Source organism: Ascaphus truei, chromosome 5, assembly GCF_040206685.1.
Source record: "Ascaphus truei isolate aAscTru1 chromosome 5, aAscTru1.hap1, whole genome shotgun sequence".
In the NCBI taxonomy this organism is placed as follows: domain Eukaryota; kingdom Metazoa; phylum Chordata; class Amphibia; order Anura; family Ascaphidae; genus Ascaphus; species Ascaphus truei.
The window spans coordinates 264,907,703-264,931,419 of record NC_134487.1 but is presented as its reverse complement, the minus strand read 5'-3'; the positions used below and the strand labels follow the sequence as shown (position 1 = coordinate 264,931,419).

Genomic DNA, 23,717 nt, shown 5'->3' with positions numbered 1-23,717 from the left:
CACTTTAGCATTATAAAGTAGGTCTCATCCATAATTTTTTCTTTTACAGAACATACATTACTTAGTCAGTGCTAGTAGAACTTTAGAACAGCGACAGCATGCTTTCCTTAGTTATGGTATGATCTCAAAACTAGTCTCTGAACAAACAAGTCTGTATTGTATATTATATAGTACTCTTTGTTTGCTTATACGAGTTACACACAAGTACTGTACATTTAGAAATCTATGACAGATATGCAACACACCTTTTGGGATCACTCTGGCCTTAAGGGGTTAATTGTGTGGGTTCACAGAGTGTAACAACCCTTCCTCATCACATGGTACTTATCGACTAGGCAGTATTATAGCTCTACCTCCTTTTGCCTAGAAGTGATGTAATCACAGGATGTATATAAAGGGGAGAGGCTTCTAGAAGTCAGGGCCCAGGAGGAGCTGAAAAAGAGGGATCTCACTGTGAATAGTGTATATAGGTTTATAATATAGATATGTCTAGGATATGGTAAGGATCCCCTATTTTGTTTTCTAGTTAGGGACAGTGCCCTGTTTAGATAGTGTTCCCAGGAATTACTCCACACTACTCTAAAGGTTCACACAGAGACAGCCTATGCCCAGAGGGGGTTCCCGAAGCCACAGCCACGAGACATAGTTGGACCAGCCTCATTGGAGGGTCCATAGATGACTCTCAGTCAGAGGCTATACAGTACCTCAGACAGGGATACTGATCACAGACAAAGAGAGTAGTACAAGGCCCGGCAGTGGCCCAAAGGAGATGGAGCACTATCAATGCAACAAAGTAGAGGGATCCTTTAGGTAACAGGAATTAGTCAAGCCTCAGCAACAACCTAGCGGGTAGAGATAGGGGGCAGCTAGGCAAGAGGATGCAGACAGCACATACAGAGAACAGTGATACAGTAATACTATACATGAAGTGATGTGTATTGTGTACATGAGATTTTATCGATGGTGATTAATAATGGTGCTTTTTGTATGACTAAAGTTCCTGGCGCTCATCATTGTATTACCAACAACCAGGCTGCACGTATCCAGCACCCTGACCACATAATAAACCCTGAGCAAGCCAAGTTAAGAGACATTTGATATAAACTCTCAAGGAGCTGAATAGGGAGGGTTCAATATATATTTAACAATGAAATAAACCTTACAAAATATACAGGAGACAAAGTTTCAATATAATATTTATAATGAAATCTGGGATCAACTTGAGAATATAGATCTGTGCTTAGAGAACAAAAACCTGTTGAAGGTTTTGCACAATCACTAACATTACAGTCAAAATAATAAAAAAAATGACATTTGTGCTAGGGCTATAATCAAATAAATGATCAAATTAGATTGAGATTCTGAATGGCTGAATTGGTTACTGAGTTCTGGAAGTGTCTGTTGAAAATGTATTACAAAAACCAGGTTCAAAGTATTTGTGGCTGAGATCCTGCATCCACTACCACTTTAGTTAGTAAAGTACCTTGTTTAGTGGAAAAAGGAACAAAGTCGAACCATCACCTCCTGTTGATGGTATAGAATTTCTGGTGCATTATACTTCTGATCCTCAGGGTTGCATTGCTGGTAAGGTGTGGGGATCTGCTATCTTAGGATCTATTATGTAGATCCATTATTTAGACGTAAAATTCCTTCTGCTTCTCATAGTCAAGTGATGGATATACATACAGAACTTATGTCACCGGGTAAATGGACAGATAAGAGGATACAAAGATTTCCTCCATATTTCTGTTAAAAATAGAATATATCATCTATGTATTCACCACAATATCTAGATCTGAAGTAAATATATGAACGATGGAAGTCTCTGTGACAGAAGTGAAAACCATTCAAAGTGACAGAAAAAGGTTTCCAATGAAATCCAAATAAGAATAAAAAAGGAACAGAATATTGTAAAGAAGAATACCAATTAAATTACCCTGTGGTAAGAATGTAAAAAACTAAATAAAAAGTTTGTGATATCTGTTATAAAATGATATTGTAAAGTGATCCAGAACAGATTTTCATAGCTGAACTCATTGTTGAGAAAAATTTGCAAGGCTCCATGGCTTCTTATATACAGTAATTAATTAAATGAAAAGACAACAGAAAAAAACAGAAAAGAAACAGAAGACATCATACAATGATCTATTGCCCACAATGGAGAAGTGAACCGGTTCTAATAAAGAGTTTAAGAGCCTTATGAATACACAATATTACAGGAAAATGGATATCTCATTACGTAGCACATTTCATTTGAATCCAGGAGGAGTAAAGTAGATTATCAGGTGTTACAAATAATGAAGGATTTCTAGGATCGCCTATATGCACGAAGGACCATATTGACTAAGCAGTTTCTGCCTTAAAAACACCTTTCAGAGCTGCAAAATACCTATATCCCATTGAAGTCATTGGGTTGTAAGGTGTCTTCCAGTGGCATAAGGTAATAATGGGCCTTAATATCATGACATCAACTTTGTTTTCTCCCAAAGAGGTCACTTTTACAGTATGTCCATCTTTTCATATATTCACAACAATATTTCTACTTATTTGTAAGAAAAAAAAATCTCATTAGGTGCTTTAGGATTTGTTGCCACATCAGTTCCCGAAGCCTAAAATTACAGACAGAGACAAGCCTAAGGCTGCACTGATAGTGCGAGCGACTGCGCAGCGCGTCAAAACAAATGCATTGTTGCCGTCACGTGCCCATATAGTAAACGCGACGCGACAGTGCGACGAAGCGACGGCTTGGTCGCGATCGCTGGAAGTCATCTCAATTAGATTTTTACAGCAACCGCAGCCTGACGTCGCCGGCATTATAAATGTAGCCTAACTCACTCCATAAAAATAAATAAAAAACAACTGGATCTAGGAGCAATACAGAGAAGGGAAAACGTAGCGTGAAACGTTTTGAGAGATTGACAGATACTGTACAGTAAGCACACAAGGAATCAAGATTATAGTCACACAAAAATGTATCAAGCAGAAGGATAATCCACTTCTTCACCTGAACCACAAACTATATACTGTCCATTACTAGAGCAAACCTAGAAAATAATATACTGCATGTGCTCCGATCAGGAATGGATTGCAGTGGACCAATACCAAGTAGAATAGGAAAAAGTAGCACTGGGTAACTTTGACAGCATACGCCCATAAAACATCAAAATAGTTGATTACTACAGTTTACAAGATATATGTGTATATTAATAATAAATGCCTATTTAGAGGCCAGCATGTTATATTACCTAGATATTTTAAAAGGTAGCACTGTTAAAACAGGTCTCACGGTTAAGAAGTTTTCACCAGAAACAGGCTCTCAAATCCATATGTTGAAGCACATGTTTGCCCTTTATTTGTAAAAGCATGCCTTTAGTGATGAACATACTTTAAACTACAAATTGAAAACATTGCATTTTTTTAGATATTCATGAAGAATGACTTGATCTGTTAAATAAAATTGTGACTCACCTTCATAAGATTATTAGTTGATAATGTTTCTTTTGCACTTTCACTTCCAATTCCCGAATCATCGGCATCAATAAGACTGGTTATTGGGACATTTTGACTAGGTTTTAGGAAAGCAAAGTCATTTTCACTTGACTCCAAGGCCACACAAACATCGTATGAAAAAGGTGGCAAAGTCCCATTATTGTATTTAGAAAATAATCTGGGATCAACTTGAGAATATATATTGGTACCTAGAGAACGGAAAGCCGTTGACGTTTTGGATTCTTTGCATTTCGATATGATCACCAACATCACAGTCAATATAAATAAAAAGGAGATAAGAGCAACGGCTATTATGAGATACATTTGCATATTAGATTGAGAGTCTGCATTGCTGAATTGGTTACTGAGTTCAGGAAGCACCTGTTGAAAATTCTCTGCAACAACTAGGTTTAAGGTAACTGTGGCTGAGAGAGAAGGGTCTCCATTGTCTTTCACCATAACTACAACCCTTTGCCTCAAAGGATCTTTCTCTTGAAAGACACGGGATGTCCTGATTTCCCCTGTGTGTCGATTCATGTTAAAAAGGGACATTTCTGATGTATGTATAAAATGATAGGAGAGCCAAGCATTGTGTCCAGAGTCAGCATCCACTGCTACCACTTTGGTTACTAAAGAATTCTGTTCAGCAGCAAAAGGAACCATCTCAAACAAAGATGAATCGTCAGTACCCGCTGATGGGTAGAGAATTTTTGGAGCATTGTCATTCTGATCTACTATACAAATCTTCAGGGTTGCATTGCTGCTCAGAGCTGGGGATCCATTGTCTATAGCGTTGATTTGGATTTGAAATTCCTTGTGCTGCTCATAGTCAAAGGATCGCTGTGCATAGAGAACTCCACTTACTGGGTTAATGGACAGATGAGAGGATATAGGAAGCTCTTCAATGTTTGCATTGACAATTGAATAAATAAGCTTTGCGTTTTCTTCAGTATCAAGATCCGAAGCATGTATACTGCATATTGATGCCCCCTGTGGATTATTTTCTGGAATATAAACCACATAGGTAGATTTCTCAAACACTGGTGGATTGTCATTTATATCTGATACATCCAATCTGATGGTTTTTCTGCTGAACAGTGGAGGAGATCCTTTGTCAGTGGCTAGAATTGTGATATTATAATATGATATTTTTTCTCTATCGAAAGCACTAGTTGTAACAATTTTAGAATAGGCACCAGATGACAATACTAATTTAAAAGGTACTGTGCCTGTGATTTGACAGTCAACCTCACAATTTTCTCCAGAGTCTAGATCATGGACCTTGATTAGTGCTATCACTGTGCCAGGTAAAGAATCCTCGGGAACTGGAGTAGATATTGAGGTAATGGATATTTCAGGCGCATTATCATTTTCATCTATTACTTGTATTTCTACCTTGGAATGAGCAATGAGGCCACCTCCATCCTTTGCTTGTACAGCCATTTCATAATTTCTTGTCATCTCAAAATCCAAATGTCCTTTATTTTTTATTTCCCCCGTTTTGGGATGAATCATAAATGTATGAATGGCATTTTCTGGGATTTTGCTAAAAGAGTATGTGATTTCTGAGTTGGTACCTTCATCTTTATCAGTAGCGTTTACATGAAGCACAGTTGAATTGATTGGAGTATTTTCATTTATATTTACTTTATATACCTCTTGCGTAAATATAGGAAAATTATCGTTAAAATCAGTTATAAGAATCTTAATTAAAGCAGTCCCAGTTTGTATAGGATTTCCACCATCACATGCTGTTAATATTAATTCATGAACATTTTGCATCTCACGATCTAAAGACTTTTCTAACAAAAGTTCTGGAAATTTGCTTCCATCAGTGTTGGTCTTTTCTCTCAACACATAATGCTGATTTGCACTAAGTCTGTAAGTTTGGAGAGAGTTAATTCCCACATCTGGGTCTTCTGCATTTTGTAAAACAAATCGTGCTCCAACTGAAGTATATTCACTCATTTCTAATTCAATTGTATTCTGAAAAAATCTTGGAGGATTATCATTTATATCCTGAATTTCCACTTTAACATGGAAAACATTTAAGGGATTTTCAACAACTGCATCAAAGGTTAGAAAGCAACTATCTGCTGCCCCACATATTGTTTCTCTATCTATCCTCTCTTTAACATATAGGTTTCCATTTTCCAAACTGATTGTAAAATATTTCTCTGAGATATGAGAATCAATACGGAATTTTCTAAATGACAATTCCTTAATATTTAATCCAAGATCTTTGGCAATATTTCCTACAGTAGAACCCTTTCTAGTTTCTTCAAAAATAGAGTAATGCAGCTGACCAGAGACTGAATGACGAAGCCAGGAAAATAACAAGGAAAATATTACTTGCCATCTGATCCCCTTGTATTTCTGTGCTTGCTGGGTTTTCATCTCAGCCATTCCAGTATCTTAAATCTCCCAATGCAGTTTCCTTTACACGAACAGTTTTTGTAATCCAATCGAGAAACAAAATATTGTATTAAATCCCCTTCCTTAGGAGAACATGAGTCAGTAAGCACAGTCTCTTCACAAGGGAAACTGAAAATGGTTGTTTCTTCTTGCAGGTTTGCACTGTGTTTAGTAATAGTGTCAGTGGATCTCCATTTGCAGCTTCTTCTCATTGGTGAACAGCGGCGCTTTGAGGCATAAATATGGAACTGCAGGAGCTCTGATTGTGTAATCAAATCTTAATATCTTAACAAAAAATACCTACGTTTTATTAACAAGGCAGATTTTTTTATTGAAAACATTTCACAGTCAGTAATTTATGCTGTGTATAATAGGCAATACATGCTTTTGATTATGTACACTTTTCTCTTACTAAATATTCACAAAAGAATGTAAGTTTACTATATGTTTCATGTTAGTTAGATTTAAGCATCAATAGAATGTCTGTTATAGTTGGTAAAGTTTTAAACACTTAGTTTTAGTGCGTCAAATTAATCTTAACTTTAAAGAAGACGAATGACAATGCTGAAAATTTACAACTGTGTTACATGATAAGAAATTACTTAAATCTAGTTGAGTAAATATAAATCAATAAGAAAATAAGACATTGGTCAGATAATTTTGTAGCAATATAATCTAAGTGTAAAGAATAAATTCCTTGCCTTGTAGTTTTATTGAAAAAAATCTCCAGCCCTAATAATAATAATAGCATGTTCTTGTGTAGCGCTGCTAGTTTTACGTAGCACTTTACAGAGACATTTTGCAGGCACAGGTCCCTGCCTCGTGGAGCTTACAATCTATGTTTATGGTGTCTGGGGCACAGGGAGATAAGGTGACTTGCCCAAGGTCACAAGGTGTCGACACTGGGAATTGAACCAGGCCTGCTTGAAACTCTCAATGCCAGTCAGAGTCTTTACTCACTGAGCCACTCCTTCTTCAACCCTATGTTTAAAACCTCAAAGTAATACTGAAATACGATAACAAAAGTATAATAATGAACCTGACAAAATTTCTGTACAAATAATATGAAACCAAGTGGATAGTTTTTTCACAAAAACTATTTTCTTTACTAGTTACTTGTTCCAATAAACAATTATTTATTACACCTAAAAATAAAATGGTTGCCATTGTGAATTTTCAAACCACTGTTTTATAAATAAGCCCTGCTGCAACTTTAGAATCGCTACAGCAACCTTTCCTTACCCAGGACTGGGATCCGAACTAGAGTTGGTCACAAACCAAGCAAAATTTGCTTTTTTTTCTGTCTCTCATGACTTACCCACGCCCCGAGCCTCAAGCTGCGATATTCACTGAGCAATGTCCCAACCTTTATATAATACCGTAACACCTAAAAACAGAGCAGGCGGGAGCTTCTCTTCAACAGATCCTTGCAGAAAAATCACCCCCCCTTCCCCTTAAATATACTTCTATACCCCACCCCTAACCTGGCCTCAAGTCATGCCGCCCCTCACCTTACGGTCCAGGGCTTTCTTTCTCTGTCCTCTCCAGCAAAAGCCCTCTTTCAGGGCCCAGATAAAAAAAGACTTGACAAAGATGCAAATTTGTCAGTGATGAACTTTACGGAAAAATTGAAAAACACTTTTTAAGTGAATAAACTTCTTCTTTTGTTTTACTATTGCTTTATTTTTTATCCTGGCCTGAAACTCCATTGTCCTTTCTCCGGCACTTACCTTGTACTGTCACTAAACTTATGTAGGCCTTTATCTGTCAATGGGTATAAGTAAGGACAGACCATTCAGTAAACCGTATCATAGCCTGTGCCATACATTAACTTAATACAGCAATAACATTTTCAGTAATTGATCACACTGTATGAAAATGCACGTAAATATGTGTAAAAAAAATTAAGAAAAGAAACGTACAAGAACGCCCATAGCGTAACAGAGTTTTATTTTATAACATCTGAAAGGGAAGTGGAGAACAGCACAATATTCTTAGTTAAAAGCAAGCGTTTACACTTTTGGGAAGTGTGGACCTGTGGGATGCCTCGCGGAACTCGTCTCTCCGTTCCCAGCTGATCAATTCGAGCAGTCGCACCAATGACGTCACCGTTAATGCGCATTTCACCATCGGGTGCAGATCTGTTGATCTTGCAGGCGGGCAGGCATGAGAGATACGTTACCCTACGTGTTTCGTGACTGATCTCACTTCATCAGGGTCATAATTTGATCTTATACTGCAGTAGTATTTGTAGGGTTTTCAATTCGGCAATCATGGTTGAGTTAATAGGAAGGTGTTAAATCCTTCTCAAAGATATACACACATTACCATCTAGCCCAGTGCAGAGGTATGTATGTGTGTATTTATTGTTTTTCTGTTCTGAAGTGGGTATTTCTGTATTAATAAAATGGTATATCTTGATTTAGAGGAATTAAGTGTTAAAATATAACAGAGAAGATGATATAATACAGAGTGGTTTCCCTTTACTGAGACTCTCAACATATGTTGCAGTAGATATGCACTTTAAAAGGTTTAAGTAAAAATACCAACTAAACTAATTATTTTAAACACAAAATCCAAGCTGTATATCACTTATTTAACACTTCACACATAGCTATACTGTGAATATTTACATAGTTTAAGATATTATCAGACTAAATATACCAACCTAATCAATAGATTACAAAAGCAATGTACTGTACTGTACACATTCCAGAATGTAAGATCGAATAAGTACACACATGTTACAATGCTAAAACATACTTTCTTTGTTGCTATATAATTTTAGAAACAGAGCGAAGATATTTGACCTCTAACTGAATTCATCCCAACTTACTGATGGTCTCACCAAACTTTAACAAACTATCTACATCGAGTTTACCTTTGACTGTAGAGCTCAGTGGACTTTCACAAAGAGTTAATACCAACTCCAACTGAGAAAATGTAGAGGTAGTTTATATCTTCTCAATAACCATAATATATCAGAAAAGGTCTAATGGCTCTCAGATCATTTGACCTGGGTTTTATAATCACTACAATTGTTAAATTTAAGAAAAAACCTTTTACACACCATTCACCATTCACAGAACAAACCTCTTACATAACTTTCACAGCTTAATCTGCTACAACTATGGCTACAACTATTGCATTTCCTTCTACAAGGTGAAGGTGGTGAAGAGGCGGTCACAGCAAAAAGTCAGGTTCAGGAACAGTTGAGGTTAAAAGCAGCTTTATTAGTACATGCTGTACATCTCAGAAGGGGGCACTCTGACGCGTTTCGTCCCTCTCCGGGACGAAACGCGTCAGAGTGCCCCCTTCTGAGATGTACAGCATGTACTAATAAAGCTGCTTTTAACCTCAACTGTTCCTGAACCTGACTTTTTGCTGTGACCGCCTCTTCACCACCTTCACCTTGTCTATTATATGGCTGGAGCACGCAGGCATATCACCGCGAGATTCGCCCGTCTGGAGGTCTGACGTCATCACTCCTTTCCCACCCACGTGGACACGCCGGAGCGCAGAGTTTGCAGAGACGCACCAGCACTCCTCCATCAGCAGGAAACAGCGTGAGCGCGATCACCCAGCGGGATCCCACACACATCCTTTGAAACCGGTACCACGGAGGGAGGACACCCCGACTGCACGCGCAAGGACAGATACGACGTCACCGACGGCACCCCAGCGGGTCACCTAGATTGCAACGTGGCAAACTCACTGTTAACCACACGGAGAAACCAGTGACACCAGGCGGGTAAGGGCGGCAGCTGTGGCGCAAAGAGGTCTGCGAGTGGAGTGTCCCTGGATGCTTCATCCTTCGCACCCGGCCAGAGTCTGCACAACGGGCCCCCCGCCCAGGGTGAGTTCTTATACTGCTTCTTATTTCATAATTGATGCTCACGGTGATCTGCTACATATATTCTCTAGTGGACTGTTGGTTTACTCCCATTCCAAGGTACATCAGACTTTAGCAGCATCAGGTTACTTGGGTTTACTCCCTTATCCTATTTCACATTTCCTTCTACACACTTTTTTATGGTACATTTGATAAAACGTCATTACAAGTAACAGATGTCATAGGTCACACTTTCTGTTTGGTACACCAGCAGTTTCCTATTGGTGGCAACAGCTTTCAAACTTGCTGGATCTCCCACTGAAGGTCTGATGTGCACAGCCCAGGTCAATTCATGTAAAAAAATATAAATAAAACTTGACCATAGTAGAATGCAGCTTCAGAAGCATTGGGAATCATAGACTCCTCTCACTCACTGTTTCCATCTGTGTATGTAGAACCTGTCCACAAACTGACACTGTACAACTCTATTTTTCCAATGTTACTATATAAGTCACATGTTAAAACATTGAGTAAAAAGATGAACTACAGTGTATAAAAGAATAAGTAGTGACCTACAGATATATAGGAATAAAGAATAATAATTAAACTTATTACACTGTAGTTAAAACGACTGTCTGTAAACCATGAAAACATAATTCACTATAAAGCTTGCAAGTTCCCACAAACCAAGGCTTTTAACCTGAAACTGTGGTTTGTTATTACAGTCTGTGTCATTTGCTATCATTAAATAGCATACAGATGAATGAGGAGGAGTGGCTCAGTGAGTAAAGACACTGACTGGCACTGAGTGTGATGCAGGGGAACCTAGTTCAATTCCCAGTGTCGGTTCCTTGTGACCTTGGGCAAGTCACTTTATCTCCCTGTGCCCCAGGCACCAAAAACATAGATTGTAAGCTCCACGGGGCAAGGATTTTGTCTGCAAATTGTCTCTGTAAAGCGCTACATAAAACTAGCACTGCTATACAAGAACATGCTATTATTAAGAACGGGGGCACTTTGCATTTATCAACAAATTTGAACTTTATTGTGCCATAAGTACGCACAGAGCACACAACCACTTCACTTGAGAAAGGCCTATGGAGAGGCCGGAACGTTGTGTGTGTACTGTGTGTACTGTGTGTACTTATCGCACAATAAAGTTCAAATTTGTTGAAAAAAAAGAAGTGCATTGGTTCATCTGCTTGCTATTCATTTGAAACACTGGATGATATAGAGGTCTTCCCTGGGACCCAGAGCACCAGTAAATGTATCAGCTTTTTTTCACATTCCTCTCTGGTGTGCAGCATATATCTTGAAATTTTCATTTGCTATCATTAGACACATAAAAGTAACTACTGTATGACCACGTTTTGCCTCTAGCACTTCAATGGCTCAGTTCAAAGAACATCTCACAAACCTATTAATGACTGAGAACACTGTACTAAAGACTGAATTTCTCAACGGATACATACTGTACAGTACATTAGATACTAGTGGTAAAGCAAAAAACCTGCTCAAATCAAGTTGACTGCACATAAGGGCAAAACACGTCATATGATTGGCCAAAACTATGGTATCATTAATACAGAATTCCCAGCATTTATGAGAAACCTTAAACTCTAGTACACTATACATGCAAAGTGTTTTCCAATATTACATATTCAGGATATTCATCAATAACTCAATAATAATAATAATAATAATATTTAAGCATGACTTACCTGCATAAGATTGCTGGTAGGTAAAATTTCTTTTACATTTTCATTTCCAATTCCCGAATCATCAGCATCAATAAGATTGTCTACTGGGACATTTTGATTTGGCTTTATGAAAGTAAAGTCGCTTTCGGATGAATCCAAGGCTACACAAACATTGTATGAGTAGGGAAGTGTCATAGTCCCATTATTGTATTTAGAAAGGATTCTGGGATCAATTTGAGAATATATATTTGTATTTAGGGAATCAAAAGCTGCAGAAGATTTGGATTCCTTGCATTTCGATACAATGACCAACATAACAGTTAATATAAATAATAAGGAAATCAGAGCCAAGGCTATTACTAAATAAATGTGCAAATTAGATTGAGAGTTTGGATCACTGATTTGGTTAGTAAGTTCAGGAAGAACTTGTTGAAAATTCTCTGCAACAACCAGGTTACAAGTAACTGTGGCTGATAGAGAGGGATCACCATTGTCCTTCACCATAATCACAACTCTTTCCCTTAGAGAATCTTTCTCTTGAAAGACACGCAATGTCCTGATTTCACCTGTGCGCCGATTAATGCGAAAGTGGGATGTTTCTGACACTTGTATGAAATGATAAGAGAGCCAAGCGTTGTGTCCAGAGTCAGCGTCCACTGCTACCACTTTCGTTATTAAAGATCCTATTTCAGAAGTAAATGGAACCATCTCAAACATAGATGAACTATCAGTCCCTGGCGACGGGTACAGAATTGTTGGTGCATTATCATTCTGGTCTATTATACAGATCCGTATTGTAGCATTGCTGCTCAGTTGTGGATATCCGCTATCATTGGCCATAATCTTAATTTGGAATTCTTTTTGCTGCTCATAGTCAAATGATCGCTGTGCATAGAGAACTCCAGTCTCTAGGTTAATGGATAAATAAGAGGATAGAGGAAATTCTTCTGTATCTGTGTTGAAAATTGAATAAATAACTTTAGCATTTTCTCCAGTATCAAGATCTGAAGCATGTATACTGAATATTGAGGCTCCTGGTGAATTATTTTCTGGCACATAAGCAACATAATTAGATTGATCAAAAACTGGTGGATTGTCATTTATATCTCCCACATCCAATCTGATGGTTTTTCTTTTAGATAGTGGAGGAGATCCTTTGTCATAGGCAACAATTGTGATATTGTAATAGGGTGTTTTTTCTCTGTCTAGTGCACTTGTTGTAACAATTTTATAATAGGTACCAGATGATGATAGTAATTTAAAAGGTACTGCACCTGTGATTTGACAGTCAACCTCACCATTTTCTCCAGAGTCTAAATCATGGACTTTGATTAGTGCTATCACCGTGCCAGATACTGAATCTTCTGAAACTGGAGTAGATATTGAGGTAATGGCTATTTCAGGTACATTGTCATTTTCATCTATAATTTGTATTACTACCTTTGAATGGGCAACAAGGCCACCTCCATCCATAGCTTGTACAGACATTTCATAATTTCTTGTCACCTCAAAATCCAAATTTCCTTTAGTTTTGACTTCTCCACTATCAGGATCAATACTGAAGATGTGTAGAACATTTTCTGAAATGGTGCTAATAGAATACGTAACTTGTGCGTTGGTACCTTCATCTTTATCACTTGCTTTTACACAAAGCACAATAGAATTGATTGGAGTATTTTCATTCACACTCACTTTATATACCTTTTGAGTAAATATGGGAACGTTATCATTAACATCAGTAATAAGAATCTTAATAAGTGCAGTGCCAGTTAGAACTGGACTTCCTCCATCAGAGGCTGTTAAGACCAATTCATGAATTCTTTGCATCTCACGGTCTAAAGATTTTTCTAACACCAGTTCTGGAAATGTAATTCCATCACCACTGATCTCCTCACCCAGTGCAAAATATTGATTGCTACTTAGCTTATAGCTTTGTACAGAATTAACACCCAGATCTAGATCTTGTGCATTTTGTAAAACAAATCTTGCTCCTGGTAAAGTAGATTCCATAATTTCTAATTTAATTGTTTCGTGAAAAAAACGTGGAGAATTGTCATTTATATCCTGAATTTCAACATTAACAGGGAAAACATTTAAGGGATTTTCAACCACTGCATCAAAGGTTAGAAAGCAAGTAGCTGCGGCCCCACACAGTGTCTCTCTGTCTATTCTATCACTAACATAAAGATTCCCATTTTCCAAATTGACAGTAAAATATTTCTCTGAGACATGAGAATCAATACGGAATTTACGAAGTGACAATTCCTTAATATTTAATCCAAGATCCTTTGCAATGTTTCCTACAGTAGAACCTTTTCTAGTTTCTTCATTAATGGAATAATGAAGCTGAGCAGAGACTGAATGACAAAGCCAGAAAAATAAGGAGGAAAACATTACTTGCCATCTGATCCCCTTGTACATCTGTGTCTCAGCCATTCTTAGTATTTGAAATCTTCCAGTGCAGTTTCCTTCACTATGAACAATTTTTATAATCCAGTGAAGAGAAGAAAATACAATGAGAAATCCACTTCCCCAGGAAAATATGAGCAGAAAACCTGTGTCCCTGAGATCTCAAAAAGGAAATTTCTGGTTGTACTTCTAATCCAAAGGCACAAATAAAATGCAGGGTGGAATCTACTTCCTTATGAGAAATTCAGCAGATAGATCCTGTTTATATGAGAAACTGAATATAAATGTATCTCTTCTCTCTTGCAGATCTGCACTGTGTCTGACTAGAAGAAGTGCCAGTTGATCTCCATTTCCAGCTTCTTCATCTTATTGGTGAACAGCGGCGCTCTGAGGCACAAATGTGGAACTGCAGGAGATCTGAAAATATCTAAGTGATCTAATATATTTTATTAATAAGATGCCATAATCATTTTTATTGAATGAAAAAAATAGATTCATTTCAGCTATTTATATTACAGTATGTATAACAAAGAAGTCGAATAATCAGAGCTTTTATTTAGCAGGAAAATTAGAATAGCTTAAATGTAGCTATTTTTAGTTGCATTGATTAACAAGGGACAATAACTTGGCAATTTACATAAAAATACATCTCTGTTTGGTAGATATTGCTGAACTTAAAACTGTTATTGAAAATGTGATTGTACAGCAAAGCACTGAATACCACTACTTTTTATTTAAAAAACAAAAAGGATGCATTATAGAAATAACTTCTCCCTTGTGACCATCTTGCGTACATAAACCGCAAAGCTTTCAAAATAGTGCCCAGAAGGCTTTACTGCCTTCTGGAAAACTTTATAACTGTATAACTATAATTGATCTATTGTTTACATTTGCACTAATGTTTGTATGTGTTTGGTTTAATAGGCTGCTTGTATTACCGTATTGGCCCGAATATAGTGCGAGTTTTTCCCTCCAAGTATTGCCCTTCCAAAACCTGTACTCGTAGTATATGCACAGCATAGCATTTTACCTTGGGGGAAAAAAAGCCGGGAGCCGTGGCTTGGACGCTGATCGAGCTGGTTGCAGCTCCGGCAGAACAGAGAGCACGAGGGTGACCGAGGCATCAGAGTGGTAGAACCTGTGCCTGGAGTTGGAGTGTTCACTCTTGCTGCAAGGGTCCTGTCTCTGACGATATACAGCATATCCGCGTTTCCTGCGTCGTGTGACGTCACGCCGGAGTAGCGCGGCAGCCGGAGTACAGCCGGAGGACAGGCAGCAAGGACTCCAGCCTCAAACTACCACCAACTTCTACCGGCACATCATTACGGACTTTACCTCGAGGTATATTCCAGACCTTTTTTTTTTTCATGTAGAACACCTTCAAAACTGTAGGGGTCATATTATGTGTGAGGTCGTTCTACTGCATATTTGGGCCAATACGGTATATTTTAATGTGGTTGTACTGCAACATCAACTATTATGGAAAAATCCAGTGCAAATTTGGTTTATTTGTGCTGTAAATACTTTGTCTTTCTGAAAGTTTATTTTTTTTGTGGAAGCTTTTTTTTACTTCACTTTTTTCCAGACTTTTTAGTATGGATATATTAATAAGTGCAAATATTACTCTAAATTAAGAAGCCTATGAAGTTGTAGCAGAAATATAGGATTGAGCAGGGATGCACAAATTTTTCAATCTGCACCCCCCTACCTGCTTTCCCCCCCTGCTCGCAATCCCCTCCTTACCTTGTCGCCGGAGTCAAATGATGCTGCGGTGTCACGTGATGGCACCATGACATCATGGCGATGCATCGCCGAAGACAAGATAAGTGAAGTTGCAGAGGCCTCACGTGATCCCCCGGCATTTAATTAAAATGCCTTGGGGAAGAGCGCAGGACCCCTGTAACTGCCATGTCCCCACGAAAACCTTGGGTGGGGGTCATGCCCTCCAGTTTACGCACCCCAAGGATAGAGAGGATAAGGATTTTCCCAAATGCATTTGAATCTATGAATATTATATTTGTATCATCACTTTAGAATTATAAAGTAAGCCTCATCCATCCTTCTTTGCTTTTACAGGAGCTACATTAATTAGTCACTACCAAGTCCCAACTCTCTGTAGTTTTTAGTTCATCATTGTTAGTGTTAATACTGACATACTACAGTCCATCTTCTGAAATGTTACCAAAATAATATTTGTCTTAGTGAATTTCTGCCGAAAACAGCCTGAGCGGCCACTTTGGCATTATTATTCTGATCTAATATACAAATCCTCAGGGTTGCATTGCTGGTCAGTGGTGGGGATCTGCTACCTCTGGGTATTCTCCACAATATCTACAGTAGATCTGAAGCAAATAAATTAATGAAGGAAGTCTCTCTGACAGAAGTGAAAACCATTTGCTTCAACATTTGAATTAGAAAAAATCGGCATATTTTCAAAATGTATTTCTTTTGAAAATTTATAAAACAAAAAAGTGACAGACAAAGATTTCCAATGAACTCCAAATAAGAATAAAAATGGAACAGGGCATTTTATAGATGAATACCAATTAAATTACTCTGTGGTCGAGGTGGAGGAATGTAAAAATATAGTTTGTGATATCTGTTATAAAATGACAACTGATGACAGCTGATTTTCATAGCTGAACTCATTGTTGAGAAGATGTGCAAGGCTCAATGGCTTCTTATATACAGTAATTAATTAAATGAAAAGACTACAGAAGAAGACATCATACAATGATCTATTGTCAACAATGGAGAAGTGAACCGGTTCTAAGAAAGAGTTTAAGAGCCTTATTTATACACAATATTACAGGAAAAAGGACATTTCTCATGTACAAAGCACATTTCACTGGAATCCTGGAGGAGTTAAGTAGATTATCAGGTGTCACAAACAATGAAGGATTCCAAAGATCTCCTATATGCACAAAGGGCCATATCGAGTAAGCAGTTTTCTGCCATAAAGACACCTTTCTGAGCTACAAAACACCTCGTAGCCCATTCAAGTAATTGGATTGTAAGGTGCCTTCCAGTGGCATAAGGAAATAATGGGCCTTAATATCATCATATCAACTTTGTTTTCTCCCAAAGGGGTCACTTTTATGTCCATCTTTCCATATGTTCACAACAATATTTCTAGTTATTTGTTAGAACAAAAATCTCAGTAGGTGCTTTAGTATTTGTTGCCACATGAGTTCTGAAGTCTAAAATTATAGCTTGCCCTGGGAGCAATACAGAGAAGGGCAAACTTAGGGTGAAAAGTTTAGAGAGATTCACAGATACTGTACAGTAAGCACACAAGGAAATTATTCTAGACACAGAAAAATGTATCAAGCAGAAGGATAGTCCACTTGTTCCACCGAACCGCAAATTATCTACTGCTCACTACTGAAGAAAACCCAGAAAATAATATAATGTACATGCTCCAATTGGGAAGGGATTGCAGTGAACCAATACCAACTATTACAGGGCAAAGTAGCACTGGGTAACTTTTCCAGCATACGCAAACGTCAATAAATCATCAAAATACTTGCTTACTATAATTTACAGAAAACAGTATATGTGTATATTAATAATAAATGCCAATCTAGATGCCAACCTGTTATATTACCTAGACATTTTCAAAGATAGCACTGTCAATATAGGACTCACTGTTTAGCAGTTTTCAACAGAAAAAGACTCTCAAATCCATACGTTGAAGACCATTTTCACCCTTTATTTGTGGCGCATGCAAAGCATGTCTTCAGTGATGAATTTACTTTAGACTACAAATGTAAAACATTGCATTTTTGAGATATTCATGAAGAATGACTTGATCTGTTAAATAGAATTGTGACTCACCTTCATAAGATTGCCAGTAGATAATGTTTCTTTTGCACTTTCACTTCCAATTCCCGAATCATCGGCATCAATAAGACTGGTTATTGGGACATGTTGACTAGGTTTTAGGAAAGCAAAGTCATTTTCACTTGACTCCAAGGCCACACAAACATCATATGAATAAGGTGGCAAAGTCCCAGTATTGTATTTAGAAAATAATCTTGGATCAACTTGAGAATATATATTGGTACCTAGAGAACTGAAAGCCGTTGACGTTTTGGATTCATTACATTTCGATACGATCACCAACATCACAGTCAATATAAATAAAAAGGAAATAAGAGCAACGGCTATTATGAGATACATTTGCATGTTAGATTGAGAGTCTGCATTGCTGAATTGGTTACTGAGTTCTGGAAGCATTTGTTGAAAATGTTCTGCAACAACCAGGTTTAAGGTAACTGTGGCTGAGAGCGATGGGTCTCCATTGTCCTTCACCATAACTACAACCCTTTGCCTCAAAGGATCTTTCTCTTGAAAGACACGGGATGTCCTGATTTCCCCTGTGTGTCGATTCATGTTAAAAAGCGATATTTCTGATATATGTATGAAATGATAGGAGAGCCAAGCATTGTGTCCAGAGTCAGCATCCACTGCTACCACTTTGGTTACTAAAGAATTCTGTTCAGCAGCAAAAGGAACCATCTCAAACAAAGGTGGACCATCAGTACCCGCTGATGGGTAGAGAATTTTTGGAGCATTGTCATTCTGATCTACTATACAAATCTTCAGGGTTGCATTGCTGCTCAGAGCCGGGGATCCATTGTCTATAGCATTGATTTGGATTTGAAATTCCTTGTGCTGCTCATAGTCAAAGGATCGCTGTGCATAGAGAACTCCACTTACTGGGTTAATAGACAGATGAGAGGATATAGGAAGCTCTTCAATGTTTGCATTGACAATTGAATAAATAAGCTTTGCGTTTTCTTCAGTATCAAGATCCAAAGCATGTATATTGTATATTGATGCCCCCTGTGGATTATTTTCTGGAATATAAACCACATAGGTAGATTTCTCAAAAACCGGTGGATTGTCATTTATATCTGATACATCCAATCTGATGGTTTTTCTGCTGAACAGTTGAGGAGATCCTTTGTCAGTGGCTAGAATTGTGATATTATAATATGATATTTGTTCTCTGTCTAAAGTACTAGTTGTAACAATTTTAGAATATGTACCAGATGACGATACTAATTTAAAAGGTACTGTGCCTGTGATTTGACAGTCAACCTCACCATTTTCTCCAGAGTCTAGATCATGGACCTTGATTAGTGCTATCACTGTGCCAGGTAAAGAATCCTCGGGAACTGGAGTAGATATTGAGGTAATGGATATTTCAGGCGCATTATCATTTTCATCTATTACTTGTATTACTACCTTGGAATGCGCAACAAGGCCACCTCCATCCTTTGCTTGTACAGACATTTCATAATTTCGTGTCATCTCAAAATCCAAATGTCCTTTATTTTGTATTTCCCCTGTTTTGGGATGAATAATAAATGTATGGAGGGCATTTTCTGGGATTTTGCTGAAAGAGTATGTGACTTCTGCGTTGGTACCTTCATCTTTATCAGTAGCATTTACATGAAGCACCGTTGTATTAATTGGAGAATTTTCATTTATATTTACTTTATATACCTCTTGAGTAAATATTGGAAAATTATCATTAAAATCAGTTATAAGAATCTTAATTAAAGCAGTCCCAGTTTGTATAGGATTTCCACCATCAAATGCTGTTAATATTAATTCATAAACACTTTGCATCTCACGATCTAAAGACTTTTCTAACAAAAGTTCTGGAAATTTGCTTCCATCAGTGTTGGTCTTTTCTCTCAACACAAAATGCTGATTTGCACTAAGTCTATAATTTTGTAGAGAGTTAATTCCCACATCTGGGTCTTCTGCATTTTCTAAAACAAATTGTGCTCCAAGTGAAGTAGATTCACTAATTTCTAATTCAATTGTATTCTGAAAAAATCTTGGAGGATTGTCATTTATATCCTGAATTTCCACTTTAACATGGAAAACATTTAAGGGATTTTCAACAACTGCATCAAAGGTTAGAAAGCAAGTATCTGCTGCCCCACATAATATCTCTCTATCTATCCTCTCTGTAACATACAGGTTTCCATTTTCCAAACTGATAGAAAAATATTTCTCAGAGATATGAGAATCAATACGGAATTTTCTAAGTGACAAATCCTTAATATTTAAAGCAAGATCATTGGAAATATTTCCTACAGTAGAACCCTTTCTAGCTTCTTCAAAAATGGAATAATGAATCTGACCAGAGACTGAATGACAAAGCCAGGAAAATAATAAGGAAAACATTACTTGCCATCTGATCCCCTTGTATTTCTGTGCTTGTTGGGTTTTCATCTCAGCCATTCTTGGTATCTGAAATCTCCCAATGCAGTTTTCTTTACATGAACAGTTTTTGAAATCCAATTGAGAAACAAAATATTGAATTCAATCCACTGCCTTCGGAAAACAGGAGTCAGTACAGTCTCTTCACAAGAGAAACTGAAAATGGTTGTTTCTTCTTGCAGGTTTGCACTGCGTTTAGTGGAAGTGCCAGTGGATCTCCATTTGCAGCCTTTTCTCTTATTGGTGAACAGCGGCGCTTTGAGGCACAAATGTGGAACTGCAGGAGTTTTGATTTTGTACTCAGATCTTAAAATAAAATACCCACTTTTATTAACAAGGAGGATGTTATGATATTTTTTATTAAAAGCATACAGTATGTCACAGTTAGTAATTTATGTTGTGTATAATAGGCAATACATGCTTTTGATTATGTGCACTTTTCTCTTAATAAATATTCACAAAAGTATGACGTTCACTATACGCTTCATGTCAGTTGGGTTTAAGCATCAATTGAATTGCTGTTATAGTTGTAACGCTTTAAATGCTTAGTTTTTATTCTTTAAAGAAGTCAAATATTTACAAGGTGAAAAACTAGGTAATCATCGTGAATTTATAATTTCAGCTATTATTATTACATATACATTTTTAATACACTAAATGACACTGGTTAATTTGTTTGCTAAGTTTGCAAATCATTTCAAGCACTGGCGGTATTTACACTGCATATGTCTGTCAATATATATATATATATATTTATATATGTAAATATATATATATATATATATATATATGTGTGTGTGTGTGTGTGTGTGTGTGTGTGTGTGTGTGTGTGTGTGTGTATATATATATATATATATATATATATATATATATATATATATATATATATATATACAGTGGTTGACAAATCACCAAAAAATCTACTCGCCACACAAAAAAATCTACTCGCCACCTAGTACCAAACGTGTGCTGCTTGGGCCAATATTTACTCGCCCGGGGGTTAAATCCACTCGCCCGGGGCGAGCAAATGTATAGGTTTGTCGAACACTGTGTATATATATATATATATATATATATATATATATATATATATATATATATATATATATATATAGCAAATGGAAATATTACTGAATGCTCATTTGCATGTCATAGACAGGTCTGCAAGCCCGCCTTTCACCATTATCACCCAGAACACAGCACATCCACTGCAGCAAGGGATTCTGGGGAATGACATGCAAATAAGAACACAGTGCCACCTTTTGTCTCAAGCTCACATTACATGAACAACCCTTAAGCCAATGCATGCTGCTTTAAACACAGCTTTTAAACATGGCCTGGGATGAGATGCAAAGCCAGTAAAACCACTCACAAAGAGATGCAAAGCCAGTGGGTTTACTGGCTTTGCATCTCATCCCAGGCCATGTTTAAAAGCCTGGTGGGGTCTGCAATCAGTGCACTGAAGGCATACAGCCCATAAAAAACGAGCAAAGCTTAATGATGTACGTCATAAAGGCCCCTGGAGTGGCGCTTTTCTTGAAGTACACTGCACATCATTATGGCGCTGGAGGGGTTAATTACTTTAGTGGATAACAGATCAGACGTTATCAGACCTTTATATCACGTTAAGTTCTAACACAGTTTAGTGCATACAGATTCTAAGATTCTTAGATTCTCAAATCTCTACTTTCATATTAGATCAGACTCTTTAATTACTTTGGAATAATGTGTTACTGATTTGAAAGTAAAACATTACTCCAAAGTATGTTTCTGATTTGTTAGTAGTGTAGTAGTAGTATGTTACTGATTTGAAAGTAGTGTTAATGATTTGGAAGTAGGTGGCGGTAGCTCGCTCCGGTTGAGCAAGCAGGGCTTTAACGTTTAAATCTCCCGTGTCACATGGGCCAATAGGAAGCCACCCCGATGATGTTATGGCCTCCCATGGGCCCGCAGGACGTGAAAACTTTCAACAGTGGACATATTGTGAACCCTGGCAGCCGAGGAGAGCTACTACCGGCACCTAATTCGGAGGTATCCCTGGAAGCAGGGGGTCCCCGGAGATGAAATTAATGGGGTTCAGCTCTGGAGACAATTGTATGCACAGGTCAAAAACAGTTTTTTAACCCCTTAGGTGCTCAGTAGAGAAAAAGCGGGTGGTGCTGTGAGCCTTAGAGAGATAATGCCATAAGTTCCACACCACACTGCTATATGAAGCAGCATGAATATATAACCTAATGTCTTTCCCAGCGGCTGGCTCAGAATGAGCTCCAAAAACGCCGAGATAGAAAGACTCACGGTTAGTTGGTGGTGTGGTTTTTGTAGTAGTTGTGATCCTCTGTGCCTCGTTGTCTTCTGTCACGCGTGGCCAGATGAAATGCACGTAGCAAAGGAAGCCTTGGCTCCCGTATGGAGCGTGGATGATTCCGCCGCCCACCCTCCTGCAACAGTACAGTCGCAGAGGGCGGTCACATGACCGGCGGCTCAGGCGTCGCTCCAGAGTGACGAGGAACAGCGTGGGACCACCGTGTAGGCTCAGCACCAACCCGGCGTGACTGCAGTGAATCGTAGATAGGGAAATCCTCCCGCAAACGGGACAGGTAAACGGCAGCACAGCAATGGATGGAGAGAGGCTGATGATAGGTTAAAAGCAGACTTTATTGAAACAGCGTGCTGTCAGGTCCTCTGACGCGTTTCGGCCCGTAGGACCTTTGTCAAAGAGCTCTGGAGACCCCTGCCTCAATGCTATAAAAATAAAAAAAGGATTCGCAAAAAAATCCGCTGGCTTGGATTGCCTCCTTTAAATGTGTCAAACTGTAATTATATATTTGAGTTTCAGCAGTATTAATCATATTTACTGTACCTGAGCCAGTCAAGCTTATTCAAAATACTGCTTTGTTTGTACTTTGTGGGTTATTTACTGAAGTCTCCTGTCTGCAAAACAGGTGCAAAATAATTGCAAAATAACTACACCAGATATCAAAGCAAAAACTTCAAACATTTCTGTATGATTCCTTTTCTTTGATACTTTTTGATTGTTTTTTTAGCACTGGTTTTGTCTTAGTTTTTTTTATCCAATACACTTTAGTAATAGAAGGGCTTGCGTCATGCAGCACAGGCCTTTCAGACAGAGAAGTGGTTATTCCTTACTGCATACACAAATTAATTATATTTTCTTTTACCCATAACATTTCACATACTGTTCGATTCTTTACACTTCTATATATATGTTGTGGTTTACATTTACGGACACTTTTAGGTACCATGCCCTAATCGTAAAAGCTAATGTACTCATTATTTAATACTTTGCTATTTTTTAAAATACATTTAAATATGTTTTTGGAAACTGTGCAAACAGAAATAGGGTGCATAATTCAGCATGAGCAATTGAATACATTCCTTCATGTCTTGGTTCAATGGCCCAGATGCCCTAAGGTCCGGTATATCAGTGCAAATAACGTCAGTTTACCTACATTAGTAACATCTTATTTTCCCTGAGCTTCATGCATAACCACAAGGGTAATTATATGCAAAAACAATGGCTGTTGTTGAACTCATAGGCTTAACGTCATGTTAAATTAGCACTTCAAATAACATGGCTCCCGTAACGTGAGAGAGTCCCAAGTGCTATA

At 37.8% G+C, this 23,717-nt stretch overlaps 1 protein-coding gene across 1 annotated transcript; it reads right to left on the bottom strand.

The window, feature by feature from the left end:
- Positions 1-13,872: 13,872 nt before the first annotated feature.
- On the bottom strand, positions 13,873-20,638 carry LOC142495892 (protocadherin gamma-B5-like). The gene has a single exon (XM_075601985.1). It carries the CDS (start codon positions 20,107-20,109, stop codon positions 17,662-17,664), a length of 2,448 nt encoding a protein of 815 aa, XP_075458100.1. The 5' UTR covers positions 20,110-20,638; the 3' UTR covers positions 13,873-17,661.
- Between the last annotated feature and the right edge of the window lie 3,079 nt (positions 20,639-23,717).

Coding starts and splice junctions, on each gene's coding strand:
- LOC142495892 (XM_075601985.1), bottom strand. CDS start 20,109: ATGGCTGAGATGAAAACCCAACAAGCACAGAAATACAAGGGGATCAGA.